Below are 18,762 nucleotides of genomic sequence, written 5' to 3'. Positions count from 1 at the left end.
AGTGACAGTGACAGGGTGCCCTCTAAGTCAAAATCCATCACAATACATTGTGTACAGTGACAGGGTGCCCTCTAAGTCATCATATCCATCACAATACATTGTGTACAGTGACAGGGTGCCCTCTAAGTCAATATTCATCACAATACATTGTGTACAGTGACAGGGTGCCCTCTAAGTCATCATATCCATCACATCACATTGTGTACAGTGACAGGGTGCCCTTTAAGTCAATATCCATCACAATACATTGTGTACAGTGACAGGGTGCCCTCTAAGTCATCATATCCATCACAATACATTGTGTACAGTGACAGGGTGCCCTCTAAGTCAATATCCATCACAATACATTGTGTACAGTGACAGGGTGCCCTCTAAGTCAATATCCATCACAATACATTGTGTACAGTGACAGGGTGCCCTCTAAGTCATCATATCCATCACAATACATTGTGTACAGTGACAGGGTGCCCTCTAAGTCAATATCCATCACAATACATTGTGTACAGTGACAGGATGCCCTCTAAGTCATCATATCCATCACATCACATCACATTGTGTACAGTGACAGGGTGCCCTCTAAGTCAATATCCATCACATCACATTGTGTACAGTGACAGGGTGCCCTCTAAGTCATCATATCCATCACAATACATTGTGTACAGTGACAGGGTGCCCTCTAAGTCAATATCTATCACAATACATTGTGTACAGTGACAGGGTGCCCTCTAAGTCATCATATCCATCACAATACATTGTGTACAGTGACAGGGTGCCCTCTAAGTCAATATCTATCACAATACATTGTGTACAGTGACAGGGTGCCCTCTAAGTCATCATATCCATCACAATACATTGTGTACAGTGACAGGGTGCCCTCTAAGTCATCATATCCATCACAATACATTGTGTACAGTGACAGGGTGCCCTCTAAGTCAATATCTATCACAATACATTGTGTACAGTGACAGGGTGCCCTATAAGTCAATATCCATATCAATACATTGTGTACAGTTACAGTGACAGGGTGCCCTCTAAGTCAATATCCATCACAATACATTGTGTACAGTGACAGGGTGCCCTCTAAGTCATCATATCCATCACAATACATTGTGTACAGTGACAGGGTGCCCTCTAAGTCAATATCCATCACAATACATTGTGTACAGTGACAGGGTGCCCTCTAAGTCATCATATCCATCACAATACATTGTGTACAGTGACAGGGTGCCCGCTAAGTCAATATCCATCACAATACATTGTGTACAGTGACAGGGTGCCCTCTAAGTCATCATATCCATCAAAATACATTGTGTACAGTGACAGGGTGCCCTCTAAGTCATCATATCCATCACAATACATTGTGTACAGTGACAGGGTGCCCTCTAAGTCAATATTCATCACAACACATTGTGTACAGTGACAGGGTGCCCTCTAAGTCATCATATCCACCACAATACATTGTGTACAGTGACAATGTGCCCTCTAAGTCAATATCCATCACAATACATTGTGTACAGTGACAGGGTGCCCTCTAAGTCAATATCCATCACAATACATTGTGTACAGTGACAGGGTGCCCTCTAAGTCATCATATCTATCACAATACATTGTGTACAGTGACAGGGTGCCCGCTAAGTCAATATCCATCACAACACATTGTGTACAGTGACAGGGTGCCCTCTAAGTCAATATCCATCACAATACATTGTGTACAGTGACAGGGTGCCCTCTAAGTCATCATATCTATCACAATACATTGTGTACAGTGACAGGGTGCCCTCTAATTCATCATATCCATCACAATACATTGTGTACAGTGACAGGGTGCCCGCTAAGTCAATATCCATCACAATACATTGTGCCCTCTAAGTCATCATATCCATCACAATACATTGTGTACAGTGACAGGGTGCCCTCTAAGTCAATATTCATCACAATACATTGTGTACAGTGACAGGGTGCCCTCTAAGTCAATATCCATCACAATACATTGTGTACAGTGACAGGGTGCCCTCTAAGTCATCATATCCATCACAATACATTGTGTACAGTGACAGGGTGCCCGCTAAGTCAATATCCATCACAATACATTGTGTACAGTGACAGGGTGCCCTCTAAGTCATCATATCCATCAAAATACATTGTGTACAGTGACAGGGTGCCCTCTAAGTCATCATATCCATCACAATACATTGTGTACAGTGACAGGGTGCCCTCTAAGTCAATATTCATCACAACACATTGTGTACAGTGACAGGGTGCCCTCTAAGTCATCATATCCACCACAATACATTGTGTACAGTGACAGGGTGCCCTCTAAGTCAATATCCATCACAATACATTGTGTACAGTGACAGGGTGCCCTCTAAGTCAATATCCATCACAATACATTGTGTACAGTGACAGGGTGCCCTCTAAGTCATCATATCTATCACAATACATTGTGTACAGTGACAGGGTGCCCGCTAAGTCAATATCCATCACAACACATTGTGTACAGTGACAGGGTGCCCTCTAAGTCAATATCCATCACAATACATTGTGTACAGTGACAGGGTGCCCTCTAAGTCATCATATCTATCACAATACATTGTGTACAGTGACAGGGTGCCCTCTAATTCATCATATCCATCACAATACATTGTGTACAGTGACAGGGTGCCCGCTAAGTCAATATCCATCACAATACATTGTGCCCTCTAAGTCATCATATCCATCACAATACATTGTGTACAGTGACAGGGTGCCCTCTAAGTCAATATTCATCACAATACATTGTGTACAGTGACAGGGTGCCCTCTAAGTCATCATATCCATCACAATACATTGTGTACAGTGACAGGGTGCCCTCTAAGTCAATATCCATCACATCACATTGTGTACAGTGTCAGGGTGCCCTCTAAGTCATCATATCCATCACATCACATTGTGTACAGTGACAGGGTGCCCTCTAAGTCAATATCCATCACAATACATTGTGTACAGTGACAGGGTGCCCGCTAAGTCAATATCCATCACAATACATTGTGTACAGTAACAGGGTGCCCTCTAAGTCAATATCTATCACAATACATTGTGTACAGTGACAGGGTGCCCTATAAGTCAATATCCATATCAATACATTGTGTACAGTTACAGTGACAGGGTGCCCTCTAAGTCAATATCCATCACAATACATTGTGTACAGTGACAGGGTGCCCTCTAAGTCATCATATCCATCACAATACATTGTGTACAGTGACAGGGTGCCCTCTAAGTCAATATCCATCACAATACATTGTGTACAGTGACAGGGTGCCCTCTAAGTCATCATATCCATCACAATACATTGTGTACAGTGACAGGGTGCCCGCTAAGTCAATATCCATCACAATACATTGTGTACAGTGACAGGGTGCCCTCTAAGTCATCATATCCATCAAAATACATTGTGTACAGTGACAGGGTGCCCTCTAAGTCATCATATCCATCACAATACATTGTGTACAGTGACAGGGTGCCCTCTAAGTCAATATTCATCACAACACATTGTGTACAGTGACAGGGTGCCCTCTAAGTCATCATATCCACCACAATACATTGTGTACAGTGACAGGGTGCCCTCTAAGTCAATATCCATCACAATACATTGTGTACAGTGACAGGGTGCCCTCTAAGTCAATATCCATCACAATACATTGTGTACAGTGACAGGGTGCCCTCTAAGTCATCATATCTATCACAATACATTGTGTACAGTGACAGGGTGCCCGCTAAGTCAATATCCATCACAACACATTGTGTACAGTGACAGGGTGCCCTCTAAGTCAATATCCATCACAATACATTGTGTACAGTGACAGGGTGCCCTCTAAGTCATCATATCTATCACAATACATTGTGTACAGTGACAGGGTGCCCTCTAATTCATCATATCCATCACAATACATTGTGTACAGTGACAGGGTGCCCGCTAAGTCAATATCCATCACAATACATTGTGCCCTCTAAGTCATCATATCCATCACAATACATTGTGTACAGTGACAGGGTGCCCTCTAAGTCAATATTCATCACAATACATTGTGTACAGTGACAGGGTGCCCTCTAAGTCATCATATCCATCACAATACATTGTGTACAGTGACAGGGTGCCCTCTAAGTCAATATCCATCACAATACATTGTGTACAGTGACATGGTGCCCTCTAAGTCAATATCCATCACATCACATTGTGTACAGTGTCAGGGTGCCCTCTAAGTCATCATATCCATCACATCACATTGTGTACAGTGACAGGGTGCCCTCTAAGTCAATATCCATCACAATACATTGTGTACAGTGACAGGGTGCCCGCTAAGTCAATATCCATCACAATACATTGTGTACAGTGACAGGGTGCCCTCTAAGTCATCATATCCATCACAATACATTGTGTACAGTGACAGGGTGCCCTCTAAGTCATCATATCCATCACAATACATTGTGTACAGTGACAGGGTGCCCTCTAAGTCAATATCTATCACAATACATTGTGTACAGTGACAGGGTGCCCTCTAAGTCAATATCCATCACAATACATTGTGTACAGTGACATGGTGCCCTCTAAGTCAATATCTATCACAATACATTGTGTACAGTGACAGGGTGCCCTCTAAGTCATCATATCCATCACAATACATTGTGTACAGTGACAGGGTGCCCTCTAAGTCAATATCCATCACAATACATTGTGTACAGTGACAGGGTGCCCTCTAAGTCATCATATCCATCACAATACATTGTGTACAGTGACAGGGTGCCCTCTAAGTCAATATCCATCACAATACATTGTGTACAGTGACAGGATGCCCTCTAAGTCAATATCCATCACAATACATTGTGTACAGTGACAGGGTGCCCTCTAAGTCATCATATCCATCACATCACATCACATTGTGTACAGTGACAGGGTGCCCTCTAAGTCAATATCCATCACATCACATTGTGTACAGTGACAGGGTGCCCTCTAAGTCAATATCCATCACATCACATTGTGTACAGTGACAGGGTGCCCTCTAAGTCATCATATCCATCACAATACATTGTGTACAGTGACAGGGTGCCCTCTAAGTCAATATTCATCACAATACATTGTGTACAGTGACAGGGTGCCCTCTAAGTCATCATATCCATCACAATACATTGTGTACAGTGACAGGGTGCCCTCTAAGTCAATATCCATCACAATACATTGTGTACAGTGACAGGGTGCCCTCTAAGTCAATATCCATCACAATACATTGTGTACAGTGACAGGGTGCCCACTGTCAATATCCATCACAATACATTGTGTACAGTGACAGGGTGCCCTCTAAGTCATCATATCCATCACAATACATTGTGTACAGTGACAGGGTGCCCTCTAAGTCAATATCCATCACAATACATTGTGTACAGTGACAGGGTGCCCTCTAAGTCATCATATCCATCACAATACATTGTGTACAGTGACAGGGTGCCCGCTAAGTCAATATCCATCACAATACATTGTGTACAGTGACAGGGTGCCCTCTAAGTCATCATATCCATCACAATACATTGTGTACAGTGACAGGGTGCCCTCTAAGTCATCATATCCATCACAATACATTGTGTACAGTGACAGGGTGCCCTCTAAGTCAATATTCATCACAACACATTGTGTACAGTGACAGGGTGCCCTCTAAGTCATCATATCCACCACAATACATTGTGTACAGTGACAGGGTGCCCTCTAAGTCAATATCCATCACAATACATTGTGTACAGTGACAGGGTGCCCTCTAAGTCAATATCCATCACAATACATTGTGTACAGTGACAGGGTGCCCTCTAAGTCAATATCCATCACAATACATTGTGTACAGTGACAGGGTGCCCTCTAAGTCATCATATCTATCACAATACATTGTGTACAGTGACAGGGTGCCCTCTAAGTCATGATATCCATCACAATACATTGTGTACAGTGACAGGGTGCCCTCTAAGTCAATATCCATCACAACACATTGTGTACAGTGACAGGGTGCCCTCTAAGTCAATATCCATCACAATACATTGTGTACAGTGACAGGGTGCCCTCTAAGTCATCATATCCATCACAATACATTGTGTACAGTGACAGGGTGCCCGCTAAGTCAATATCCATCACAATACATTGTGCCCTCTAAGTCATCATATCCATCACAATACATTGTGTACAGTGACAGGGTGCCCTCTAAGTCAATATCCATCACAATACATTGTGTACAGTGACATGGTGCCCTCTAAGTCAATATCCATCACATCACATTGTGTACAGTGACAGGGTGCCCTCTAAGTCATCATATCCATCACATCACATTGTGTACAGTGACAGGGTGCCCTCTAAGTCAATATCCATCACAATACATTGTGTACAGTGACAGGGTGCCCGCTAAGTCAATATCCATCACAATACATTGTGTACAGTGACAGGGTGCCCTCTAAGTCATCATATCCATCACAATACATTGTGTACAGTGGCAGGGTGCCCTCTAAGTCATCATATCCATCACAATACATTGTGTACAGTGACAGGGTGCCCTCTAAGTCAATATCTATCACAATACATTGTGTACAGTGACAGGGTGCCCTCTAAGTCAATATCCATCACATCACATTGTGTACAGTGACAGGGTGCCCTCTAAGTCAATATCCATCACAATACATTGTGTACAGTGACAGGGTGCCCGCTAAGTCAATATCCATCACAATACATTGTGTACAGTGACAGGGTGCCCTCTAAGTCATCATATCCATCACAATACATTGTGTACAGTGACAGGGTGCCCTCTAAGTCAATATCCATCACAATACATTGTGTACAGTGACAGTGACAGGGTGCCCTCTAAGTCAATATCCATCACAATACATTGTGTACAGTGACAGGGTGCCCTCTAAGTCAATATCCATCACAATACATTGTGTACAGTGACAGGGTGCCCTCTATGTCAATATCCATCACAATACTTTGTGTACAGTGACAGGGTGCCCTCTAAGTCATCATATCCATCACAATACATTGTGTACAGTGACAGGGTGCCCTCTAAGTCAATATCCATCACAATACATTGTGTACAGTGACAGGGTGCCCTCTAAGTCAATATTCATCACAATACATTGTGTACAGTGACAGGGTGCCCTCTAAGTCATCATATCCATCACAATACATTGTGTACAGTGACAGGGTGCCCTCTAAGTCATCATATCTATCACAATACATTGTGTACAGTGACAGGGTGCCCTCTAAGTCATCATATCCATCACAATACATTGTGTACAGTGACAGGGTGCCCGCTAAGTCAATATCCATCACAATACATTGTGTACAGTGACAGGGTGCCCTCTAAGTCATCATATCCATCACAATACATTGTGTACAGTGACAGGGTGCCCTCTAAGTCAATATTCATCACAATACATTGTGTACAGTGACAGGGTGCCCTCTAAGTCAATATCCATCACAATACATTGTGTACAGTGACAGGGTGCCCTCTAAGTCAATATCTATCACAATACATTGTGTACAGTGACAGGGTGCCCTCTAAGTCAATATCCATCACAATACATTGTGTACAGTGACAGGGTGCCCTCTAAGTCATCATATCCATCACAATACATTGTGTACAGTGACAGGGTGCCCTCTAAGTCAATATCCATCTCATCACATTGTGTACAGTGACAGGGTGCCCTCTAAGTCAATATCCATCACAATACATTGTGTACAGTGACAGGGTGCCCTCTAAGTCAATATCCATCACAATACATTGTGTACAGTGACAGGGTGCCCTCTAAGTCAATATCCATCACAATACATTGTGTACAGTGACAGGGTGCCCTCTAAGTCAATATCCATCACAATACATTGTGTACAGTGACAGGGTGCCCTCTAAGTCAATATCCATCACAATACATTGTGTACAGTGACAGGGTGCCCTCTAAGTCAATATCCATCACAATACATTGTGTACAGTGACAGGGTGCCCTCTAAGTCATCATATCCATCACAATACATTGTGTACAGTGACAGGGTGCCCTCTAAGTCAATATCCATCACATCACATTGTGTACAGTGACAGGGTGCCCTCTAAGTCAATATCCATCACAATACATTGTGTACAGTGACAGGGTGCCCTCTAAGTCAATATCCATCACAATACATTGTGTACAGTGACAGGGTGCCCTCTAAGTCAATATCCATCACAATACATTGTGTACAGTGACAGGGTGCCCTCTATGTCAATATCCATCACAATACAATCATAATGCTCACAGTATGTTATGTTTTATTTTGCAGGGTGAGAATGAAGGTCCAGTGACAAAGAGTGTTCGTGTCACCTCTGCTTTAATCTTGAAAAACTTAGTGAGGTATTCCAGCACTGCAAGAAGGCAAGTTGTTTGAAATAATTCTTAAAGTAATAATCATGCTTTTTATCAGCATCAGACACTGTAAAGCGATACCATCTTCCCACCTTGACAACGCAAGGTTAAGTAGTAGGTTCAATCATGGGTGTCCTGTTCTGTGCATTTTGTGACACCAATGAACAAAGACTGAGATAAACATTTCACTACAGATTGTATTTCTTTATAATCCTGTGAAATTTGGTCTTTTTGCAGGTCAATGAAATTAATAAATACTGGGGTGACCTATCAAGAGTATGCAAAAGTCCTGACAAAAAATTGTCCAATTGAGTGCCAGAAAAACTAATATTTTGTTACTTGACTACCGTACTCGACCGCGTTAGAGCCCAGGGGCTTCAACTCAGAAAATCATGATTTTTTAGGGGTGGGCGCTTACCCGAGCACCCCCCTCAAAAAAGAGTGCAAATGAAAAATTTGATTCATCAAGTGACAGATTACGTCTTTGAAGGAAAATCAAATTACGTCATTGATTTTCACAATGAAGAAACAGAAATGATCACAAAAAATATGCACATTTTATTAGTCCCCGTTCGGACGCAGTCCGAAAACGGGGACTTATGTTTTGCCCTGTGTGCGTCCGTCCGTCCGTGCGTCCGTGATCACCTGTATCTCGAACATGCATGGACCGATTAAGTTCAAACTTCACTCATACATCACACATTATCTGGGACATATGCACATGCATTTCTTTCATGATCCGATTAACGATAGCCGAATAGCGGCCATTTTAAGGCCGAAAATGCATCAAAATCGCACATTTTCACCATTCCGGACCTGGATCTCAGTTATGCATGGACGGATTTTGTTCAAATTTGGTACATACATTAAACATAATAGGACCTTGATGCACGTCATTTTTTTTTTGGATCGGGTTCGAAATGGCCGACTGGCGGCCATTTTGTTTTAAAGAATTCAGTTCTGGATCCGTATCTGAGACATGCTTGGATTGATCGAGTTCAAACTTCACACACACAAGGTACATCATGTCACAAATATGTATGTGCATTTGTTTCATGATCTCATTAACGATAGCCAAATGGGGGCCGCTTTAAGGCCGAAAATGCATTGAAATCGCACATTTTCCCAATTCCGGACCCGTATCTCAGTTATGCATGGATGGATTTTGTTCAAATTTGGTACATACTTTAAACATAATAGGACCTTGATGCACGTCTTTTTTTTTTTCGGATCAAGTTCGAAATGGCCGACTGGCGGCCATTTTGTTAAAGAATTCAGTTCTGGATCCGTATCCAAGACATGTCTGGATTGATCAAGTTCAAACTTCACACACACATGGTACATCATGTCACAAATAGATATGTGCATTTGTTTCATGATCTGCTTAACAATAGCGGAATGATGGCCATTTTAAGGCCGAAAATGCATCAAAATCACGTATTTTCACAATTCCAGAACCGGATCTCAGTCATGCATGGATGGATTTTGTTCAGATTTAGCACAATGTGTTGTACATATGCAGGTGCATTTCGGTCATGATCTGCTTTGAATGTATATGTCACTCAAATATGAACGGAACGGGGATGTGTCATTGACAATGACTTGTTACAATAATAATTACGTAAAAATTAAAAACATTCAGTCGAAGTCAAAATTGTCATATTATCTCCATTGACGAACGGTGTTAGATTGTACGCAAACTCTCCATGAAAATCACTTTCCGCCATGATGCATTTACAGATTTGACCTGCGTTCTTTGATCTAATGGGTCAAGTTCGTTATTAACCAATCAGAATGCTTTGTACTGACGTAATTCTTCGGAAATTCCCGAACACTTTCCGGTAACGCAATGCGGAAGTGAATTATCGATGTCGAAGTACGATCTATTGGAATTGAATTCAGCAAATAAATGACATGGTTTTTCCAAAAAAAACTAGTAACTAGCCATTTTTGAGAGGTAAACTGAATATGGCATGATAGTGGGCGCTTTCCTGGGCATGGCGCTAACACGGTCGAGTACCATATTTGATTGCGTAGCATTAGTGTCAAAAATTGTCATTAAAACTTTATTATGATTTACAAACACAATTATGATATTTAATAATTTGCTTCTAATTGTTTTATTGCAGGAATCTTTTACGATATGAGCGACACCTTGCCAACTTAGCACTAAGTAACCTAGAAGCTGGTCTCACCATAGCTAAATGTTTAGGTGAATTAAAACACCAAGTAGATGCAGAAATACAACACAAGATTGTAAGGCAAAGGTGAAACATGCTTTGTCAGTGTTAAATGTTCTGTTACCTGGGATCTAACCACTCAAACGTTGGCAATCAACTGATTTGATATATGACAGAATACCACTGAGGAATCATGAATTCAATGAAGTATTGTCCTCAGCGGGTATTTGCTTTTGATAATCATTTTGCCAGTCATGCATTTGCAGTTAATGTAGAATCTTGGTACTCTGAAACAATGGATAATATTAACTCTATACTAAAGCATGGATGTCCTTCAGTGTATGCTGGTTATTACAATTGCATCTGTCATATTGCACAATGTGTCATTTGTATCTCAAGAGCTATGACATGGAATCTATGCAAGGTCTACCAACATAAGCTGTTCTTCACAAGTGCCTAGGTACATGTATATTGAATATACTGTGGTGGCCATTGATTAGATTACACCAGTGCATTTCATAATGTGCATTGAGTACAACTTGGACAGCAGTTGAAGGGTATCAGTACATTCATTGTTGATCATCTGAAAAAATTTGTGTATGTAGTGTGTTTGCCAAGCTGTTGCTACTGGAGACTGCCCATAATGATTGACATCATTTCATAGACATTTGCCTCTGTATTAGTAGAGAGTAGACAAAATCAGTGGAACTCGCTTAGATTCTTGCAAAAGATCTGCTGTTTTCAAGAACCAGTCATTTTGAAACCCTGGGAATCCAAACTGACACTCTGTTAATAGTGGTATTTCATCTGATGGGATTAGAACATTTGGCAGTTGAAATAGAATTCTTTTGTAATTTAAATTACTATAATGGCATTATGAGGCTTACTGATTGGTTAAACCATGTCACATGTTGATGACAGTGGTACATTTTTGTAACATTGTATTTTTACATGGAAGTGAGTAGTTGATTAATATTGATTACACCAGTGTCTTTTGTTTTGTTGGTAATTTTGATGGGGCTAATTATTACATAGAAGTGCATTCCTAATATGGCAATTATGTCATGAATATTCAGGTTATGTTGAAATTTCCCTATTATATGGCGTTACAAATATTCATAGGTCTTGGAATATATCATTAATATTCATTGTATTTAAAAAAAAAAAAGGATCACTTCAGCCAGCGTAGCAATACAATTTTATACAATATCTAATTTGTTTGCATGCTTTCTTTATTTATTCGCTAATTTAACTGAAACTGATGTTACCATGAACTGTTCTAAGGGTTCATGTGATGTGTTGGGGGGGGGGGGTGAGTCACTTTTAAGGTTTTACACTAAGATAAGATGTAGAATATGGACATTTTGTGTCTGTGGAAACATAGATGGATCTAATAAAATGTTTTTTCTCCATAGAGAATGATTTTGTTAATATATTTTCTGAAAAAAAAGATACTATCTTCTGAACAAACCCAAATTTTGTCAAACAAGTCCACAATTTAATGCATGTAAAGTATGTAGCAATTCATGTTATGTTGGCAAATAATTTAATGAATTCTCTGACTGTACAAATTCAAATATAGGTTTGATTTCTATAGTGTTTCAGCTTTTCTTTTCCTTTTTGGATGTTTCTAATTTGTATATAGCACAAGTAAAATTTGCCTTTTTCCCTCTTAAATCCTGTATAAAGTATTGACAGTATTATATTATTTTCTCTTTTATTGTCTTTTCACATTTGTTGCTGCAAAAGTAAGCTGCAATATTTTGTACAAATTTGATGCCCGTTTAATATTTTAACCCCAGAATAAATTCTTGTTATCCCATGATCTGTACAAGTACTTTAATCATAGAAAACGTGATTGACATAATCATGATAACAGTTTTCACCAGGTCTTGCACCATAGTCCTACTATACTATCTATGCTTGCACCCACTCAGTAGTATTGTATAACTTTTGTAAACTGAACAATGTATGTTGGCTTTGCACTACTTCTTTAGATCATGAAGTGATTGGAACTGATTAGATCAAACCTTATTTATTTAGTTAAATGCAGACAGTGTAACACACAAACTACTGGGAAAATACTTCTTTTTGTCTTGAAACAGGTAAATTTTAAATGAACAAAACTATCACCTAATATTATTTATATAATTCCAGTATGACAAATAAATTCAATCTGAATAGAATGGAATCTAGTCTAGATAAAATTACTATTACCAGTTTGATATTGACCCAACCAGTTCTAATCATGTAACAATCTTCAGATGTACTCAGCAAAACAATCAGAAGCGTAATTGGCAATATTAATGTTTTGATGTGCAATGTAGTGGGAACAATCAACAAGAAACTTGTCTAAGGCACTTCCTCATTGACTTGCTCACTGATACAGTACCTTAGTATGTCAATAAACCTCTGTAAACAAACACCCTGAAGTAATAACATTAATCTCAGTTGACTATGCATGTGTTTTTTTTTATCATGACTCTCACAGCCTAAACATGGCATCTCTTATCTAAACCATGATGCTTATATAAAATTCTTGGATGACTGCTGAATTTTGATAAAAAGATCAATTGTTCATCTTCATTGACCACTTTATTTGTGAGTCACCAGTAGCTATCAAGGGGAGGTATGTTTTTGACACAAATCTGTAATCTTATTATTATCCATGGTTTGTATTATAATGTTGCATCTTCAAAAATTAGTTCAAATATCTAATAATATTGGTTCTTGCAAAAAATTTGAAATTCAAAGTTTGAAAACAAGGATTATTTATTCATGGGTTACAAATCACTGCCAACACATCTTGGAGTTATCTCTTCTTGCTACCTGTCAATCACTGACCAAGGTTTACTCTGTGCAAGTCAGCATTACAATATTTTGTAGATAGAGAACACTGTTTGACACATCACACTGGAACACTAGTTTTGATAGAGAACACTGTTTGACACATCACTCTGGAACACTTGTGTAGATAGAGAACACTGTTTGACACATCACTCTGGAAGACTTGTGTAGATAGAGAACACTGACACATCACTCTGGAACACTTGTGTTAATAGAGAACACTGTTTGACACATCACTCTGGAACACTTGTGTAGATAGAGAACACTGTTTGTCAAGTCACTCTGGAACACTTGTGTAGATGGAGAACACTTTGACATAATTTTTTACGTATTTGTCCAGAGTCATGACTACCAAGTAAACAAGCAACTATATGACAGCTACGTTGTACAATAAACCATGGTATATATTATAATCTTATCTCTGTTTGTTGTTACTGGCAGTAGATGAACAATTTACACATAACATATTTTAATGTTTTTATTTCCCTTCACAAACTTTTATTTTTCCAAATCAATTTGTTTGTAATTATGGGCATTTATTAATATCTGTTGACAGATTGAATCATCAAAGGTGATTTTATATCATATCTATGCAGGGACTGACTTGTGTACATAAACAGTTCTAGAACAGGACAAAAAAAAAAGATCCTATTCTTCCAATTTCTAGTAAACTTTCATTTTTTTTTTTATGCCATCGATTTGAAAGTGATTGAGAATTTAAAACTTAATGATCTTTTGAGCATTGTATTTCCACATTTTGAATGATCCGTTCTTTATACCATATTATTATTCACTCAGAATATTTTCTGGATTTTGTTTTTTGTTAAGTGTGTATAAAATGTAGTTGAGAAAAGTTAGTTCCACATTTTCTTGGTATTTCTGGGAGTATTTTCTCCTGCGAGTTTATCCAATGTTTGTAACTTACACTAAAAGAAAATGTTCTTAGACAATTATTTGTGCAGATCCAAATAAAGAAATTTGGTTTGTCTACATCTAATATTTTGCTTGCTTGTAATCATCTACATGTATGACTGGTCCTTATTGCATATTATAACATATCATACCCCATATTTGGATATGACGTTATGTCATTGCTACACATTATTAGACAATAGAGTATTATGTTGGATCTGGACCTGCATACCATTGTGACGTTAAATTTGGTAATAAAATAAATTGAAAAGTAAAATAAATCAAAGCATGTTAAAATGAAATTACATGTAGAAAATATCAGCCTAATACATTTGTTTATGATCGACTTTGTGTGTTATGTGTTTTAGCATAGAGGAATGTATGCATTTATATTATGGGGACACAGTTTTACAGGTTGTGCATTAATATTTTTGGCATAATAGGAGGTATCAAACAGATTCCAATGGTATATAAAAATAATAAACGTACAGCACCATATTACATTTGGAGACTATAGTCTACTCATCTGCTGCTTGCACAATATGGTGTGTCATTCATTACTGTTACATTATATCATTTGCAATACCGTAAAATACCTAATTTTGACAACATGTTTAACATAAGCCAACCCCATGAGTTGGTTAATATCAGAAAAACCTAATCTAAACAGACTCGTGTGGGCATGGCCACCATATTTGAAAGTTGAGAAGAGATGTACCAAACAACTGCTCATTGACCCATGATCCTGGACAAATTTTCATAAACATGTGACTAAACTTGCTGGCCTTGGAAGAGAAATATTTTTGTTGATAGTAACAAGCGGTCTCATAATCTGTGAAATAAAATAGTACCACCCATATACAAAAAGTGCAGCATTTGCAAACTAAATTTTGAATCTGTTGTTGGATAGAGGTGGCCAATATTCATATTATGTAGCAGGCAATGCATACCCATAGAACGTCCAAGCACTGCAGAAGGGAAGTTACTGGTATTAGCTTACATGCAAGTTGAGGAGGATACGTGTGTCGCCACTGATCAAAATCTCTCTAAGCACTATTCCTTTGCCAGAACATGACTACCTTATCATTCTGAAGATGTTTTATGATGAATGAGCTGTTTCGCTACCAATAATATCACTGTAACCATAAGATCATATCAGCATGAAAAGGTGTCTGAAGTACAATCAATACAAATAGACACATGACATGTTATAAATGATTAACATATGTGACAAGCATTCACTTCGCATTGACGTCACGGATGAATACACGCTCCTGCATAGACATATGACTAGAAGCTGGTTGGCTTTGCGACACACCGCGCAAATTATTATAGCAAATTCTGTTGTCTCTTTTGAATTAAACTTTCGATAATTACATTATAATTCTATTATAAAATATCTAAACAGCTTTTCTGAAAGCACTGTAATATTCTTTTGTATTACATTTTTTTAAATTTATTATTATATACAAGACATACTAAATGTTCATTATCTGTACGGTCATCGCCCACGTCTGACCACAAACAAACTATTTCTGGATATTTTAGTTCCCATTGAGGACTTGTGTCTGCCCACCTCTATCTTGGAGATGCCTGGACTGATCAGATTGAAGTTTCCCACACACATCATTCATCTTAGGATACATATACGATCGGGTTCAATATGACTGAATGACGGCCATTTTTGACACCTGTGTGCAAAGCACACAACAGGAGACTTTGTATGTCTGTCTGTCTGTCTGTATATCTGTCTGTCTGTCTGTACGTTCCACCGATATCTCAAGAACTACTTGATGCATAGATGCTTTGGGCTTATGAGCAGGTTTGATTAGGTTTCCGTAAAAATCTATTATATTAATCACCTTATTTGCATAGTTATTCAATTTTCAGATTTCACACTGTCAATTATTCCATTCCAATGAAACTTGGTACATAGATGGTCTGTGACATGGTGCAGACCTTATTAGTTTTACACTCCAATCTGTGCACATTAATTGCCTGATTTGCATAATTAGTTAGTTTTCAGCTTTTTCATCAATGTTTGAAGTGCAAGTAAGTTTTTGGTTACTTTTTAATATAGATCCAACACTTAGTACACAAGAGTTCTTTCTAAGCTTTCTTTGATTATGCTTAAAATTCAAGCATGCATTACGTTCAAACTTGGTACATACATTGGACATAATGAGACCTTGATGTCATTGGCGGCCATTTTTTTAAAACAGATGTTCTGGGCCATATCTCTGACATGATTTGATCATTCTGTTCACACTTATTGATACATCATGTCGCTTATGTGCACGTATATTAGCTCGACGATAAAATTTAAGATGGCTAAATGGCGCCCAATTTAAGTTGAAAATCCATCAAAATCGAGCATCAATTGTCAAATTTGAGTTACAATACCGGAGTTTGAAGATATTTGTGATATAGAGGAGTATTATGAATGGACAAACACTAAATGTTAAGGACAATACTAGCCTTTAACACGCTGTCATTCATTGCTCAAGAAAAAGGTTGCAGTGTATTGACATAACTCATTACGATCTCAGGGTCACAACTCATTTACATAATGCAAAATGAAGTAATCTAGTAAATAAAGATGAACTCATCTATTCTTCAAACATTGGTTGGGACTGTACAGCAGGAGAAATCTGGTTACCATGTCACAGCTGTTTTCAAGATCATAGAACTGCAGGATATCTTTCCGAGGACGCTGTAACTTCAGAACTCATGCTAGCACCTGAATCATCTTGACTGTGCTAAATGCTCTAACTTGAGTACAAAACGTACGCGATAGAAATGTGATAATATAAAAGAAAACGATACCTAACGTCACCTAGCAGCTAGGTGCTTGAAATATTATAATAGCCATATACCATATATTGACAAAATACACTTTGAAATATATATCCAACACAATGACGTTCTATTCTTGTCAACTCGGGCCTGTTAAGATTTCAGCCATATATATGATTGCTGTGTGCATTGTTACTCTCACGATGTGTCGTTTTGTGTCAAATTATTTCACTACACACTGGGATATTGTATACAGTACTATTAGGAAAATCAGTAACCTTGTGGCAATTCATAAACCACATGCCATTCCGTGTTTGCATAGATACTCGTTCAGGAGAATTTTAGTTTCAAAAAGATACATTCCGTATACATATTCAACTTACTATGTAATTCTTGCACTCCCCAAACTTAAACATTGATACTTTTTGAATATGATATTTTTATGAATGTGTAATTACGAGATGTCTAGTAAACATTCTTATTTTGATAACCAAAAAATATACATATAAATACAGGTAGAACAATTAAATAATAACACATGCTTGTGAGGGTAATATCACGATTTGTTGCCTGCCCAAGGGATGGTGGTCATGACCAACAGCCCGAAGGCAGACAACAAATCGTGATATTGCCTGAATCAAGGAAATACTCGCTGTTACGGCACGCCTGATTGGCTGAAAATGAGTATGCGCACTTGATTTACCCAGAACTCTGTGCGAATCCCCCTTGATTCTGGCTGCTGGCCATTTTCGATCATGAAATTGTCAGATATCACCAGAAAACTCGCGATTTGTGCAGTTTTGAATAAAACCAAGTTAGCGATTATGAACAATGGTTATTAACGTAACACCTGACCCCCTCTGCACTTTTTGTTTCGTATTTTAAGGTAAGAAATCGACATTTGAAACCGACAGGGTGTCGATTTACTAGGTGCCGTGTTTCACAACTTGTTTATTTATATACGTATAGCGGATGATTTAAAAAAAAAATTAGTATTTATTGATTTTCAGCCCCCAAGTGACTGTGGTTTCACGCCTGTGGCCGACAAATTTAAAATGTCTATTCCTGGCGTTTGCAAGATATGGAGACGATTCATTGAAGGAGATTGTCGGAAATAGATATGGATAGAATTATTGTTTACTATTTTTACTGATATTGTGTATCGTGTTATATTATTATACTGTTATATACATCGTTTGTACCGCCTAAAGCTTGAATGTAACAAAACGGGATACGACCTTGAACACTGTGCTATGAGCGAACGTGAGAGGCAACACCACAATATTTGTATTGACCAATCACAGTATTGTATATTTGTATCTAGTTTTCCCGCTCGAATTCAGAATCCCCACGAGGGTATTTAAGCATTCATTGTAATTGTTTCAGGGCTCTTCTATGTTATGTTCACGAATAAACAACTTGTGTTCTACTCTTAAAAGTACTTGTCTTGTCTGATTGCTGGACTGCTGGTATTATAAAGAATATTACGTCCAAAAATACGACTTCCCACAGAGATCGAAACGTTACAAGGGGGTCGTTCTCCAGAATAGACGAAGAACACAAAGAATTAATAGAAACGATGAAACGACAACAGCCGTCAATTTACATATAAAGTTATGAAAGACAA

The 18,762-nt window shown here is 38.5% G+C and overlaps 1 protein-coding gene across 1 annotated transcript in view; it reads left to right on the top strand.

The window, feature by feature from the left end:
• LOC100371942 (uncharacterized) overlaps window positions 1–14,424 on the top strand; it is a 102,886-nt gene extending 88,462 nt beyond the window's left edge. Inside the window, exons 18-19 of the mRNA XM_085506645.1 lie at window positions 8,318–8,409; window positions 10,530–14,424. Of these exons, the coding sequence (XP_085362771.1) occupies window positions 8,318–8,409; window positions 10,530–10,671 (234 nt within the window). The 3' untranslated portion in view covers window positions 10,672–14,424. The remainder of the gene's footprint in view (window positions 1–8,317; window positions 8,410–10,529) is intronic.
• Window positions 14,425–18,762: the final 4,338 nt, after the last annotated feature.

This window comes from Saccoglossus kowalevskii, chromosome 12, assembly GCF_978046115.1.
Source record: "Saccoglossus kowalevskii chromosome 12, keSacKowa6.1, whole genome shotgun sequence".
In the NCBI taxonomy this organism is placed as follows: domain Eukaryota; kingdom Metazoa; phylum Hemichordata; class Enteropneusta; family Harrimaniidae; genus Saccoglossus; species Saccoglossus kowalevskii.
This window is presented reverse-complemented; position numbering and strand designations above follow the sequence as displayed.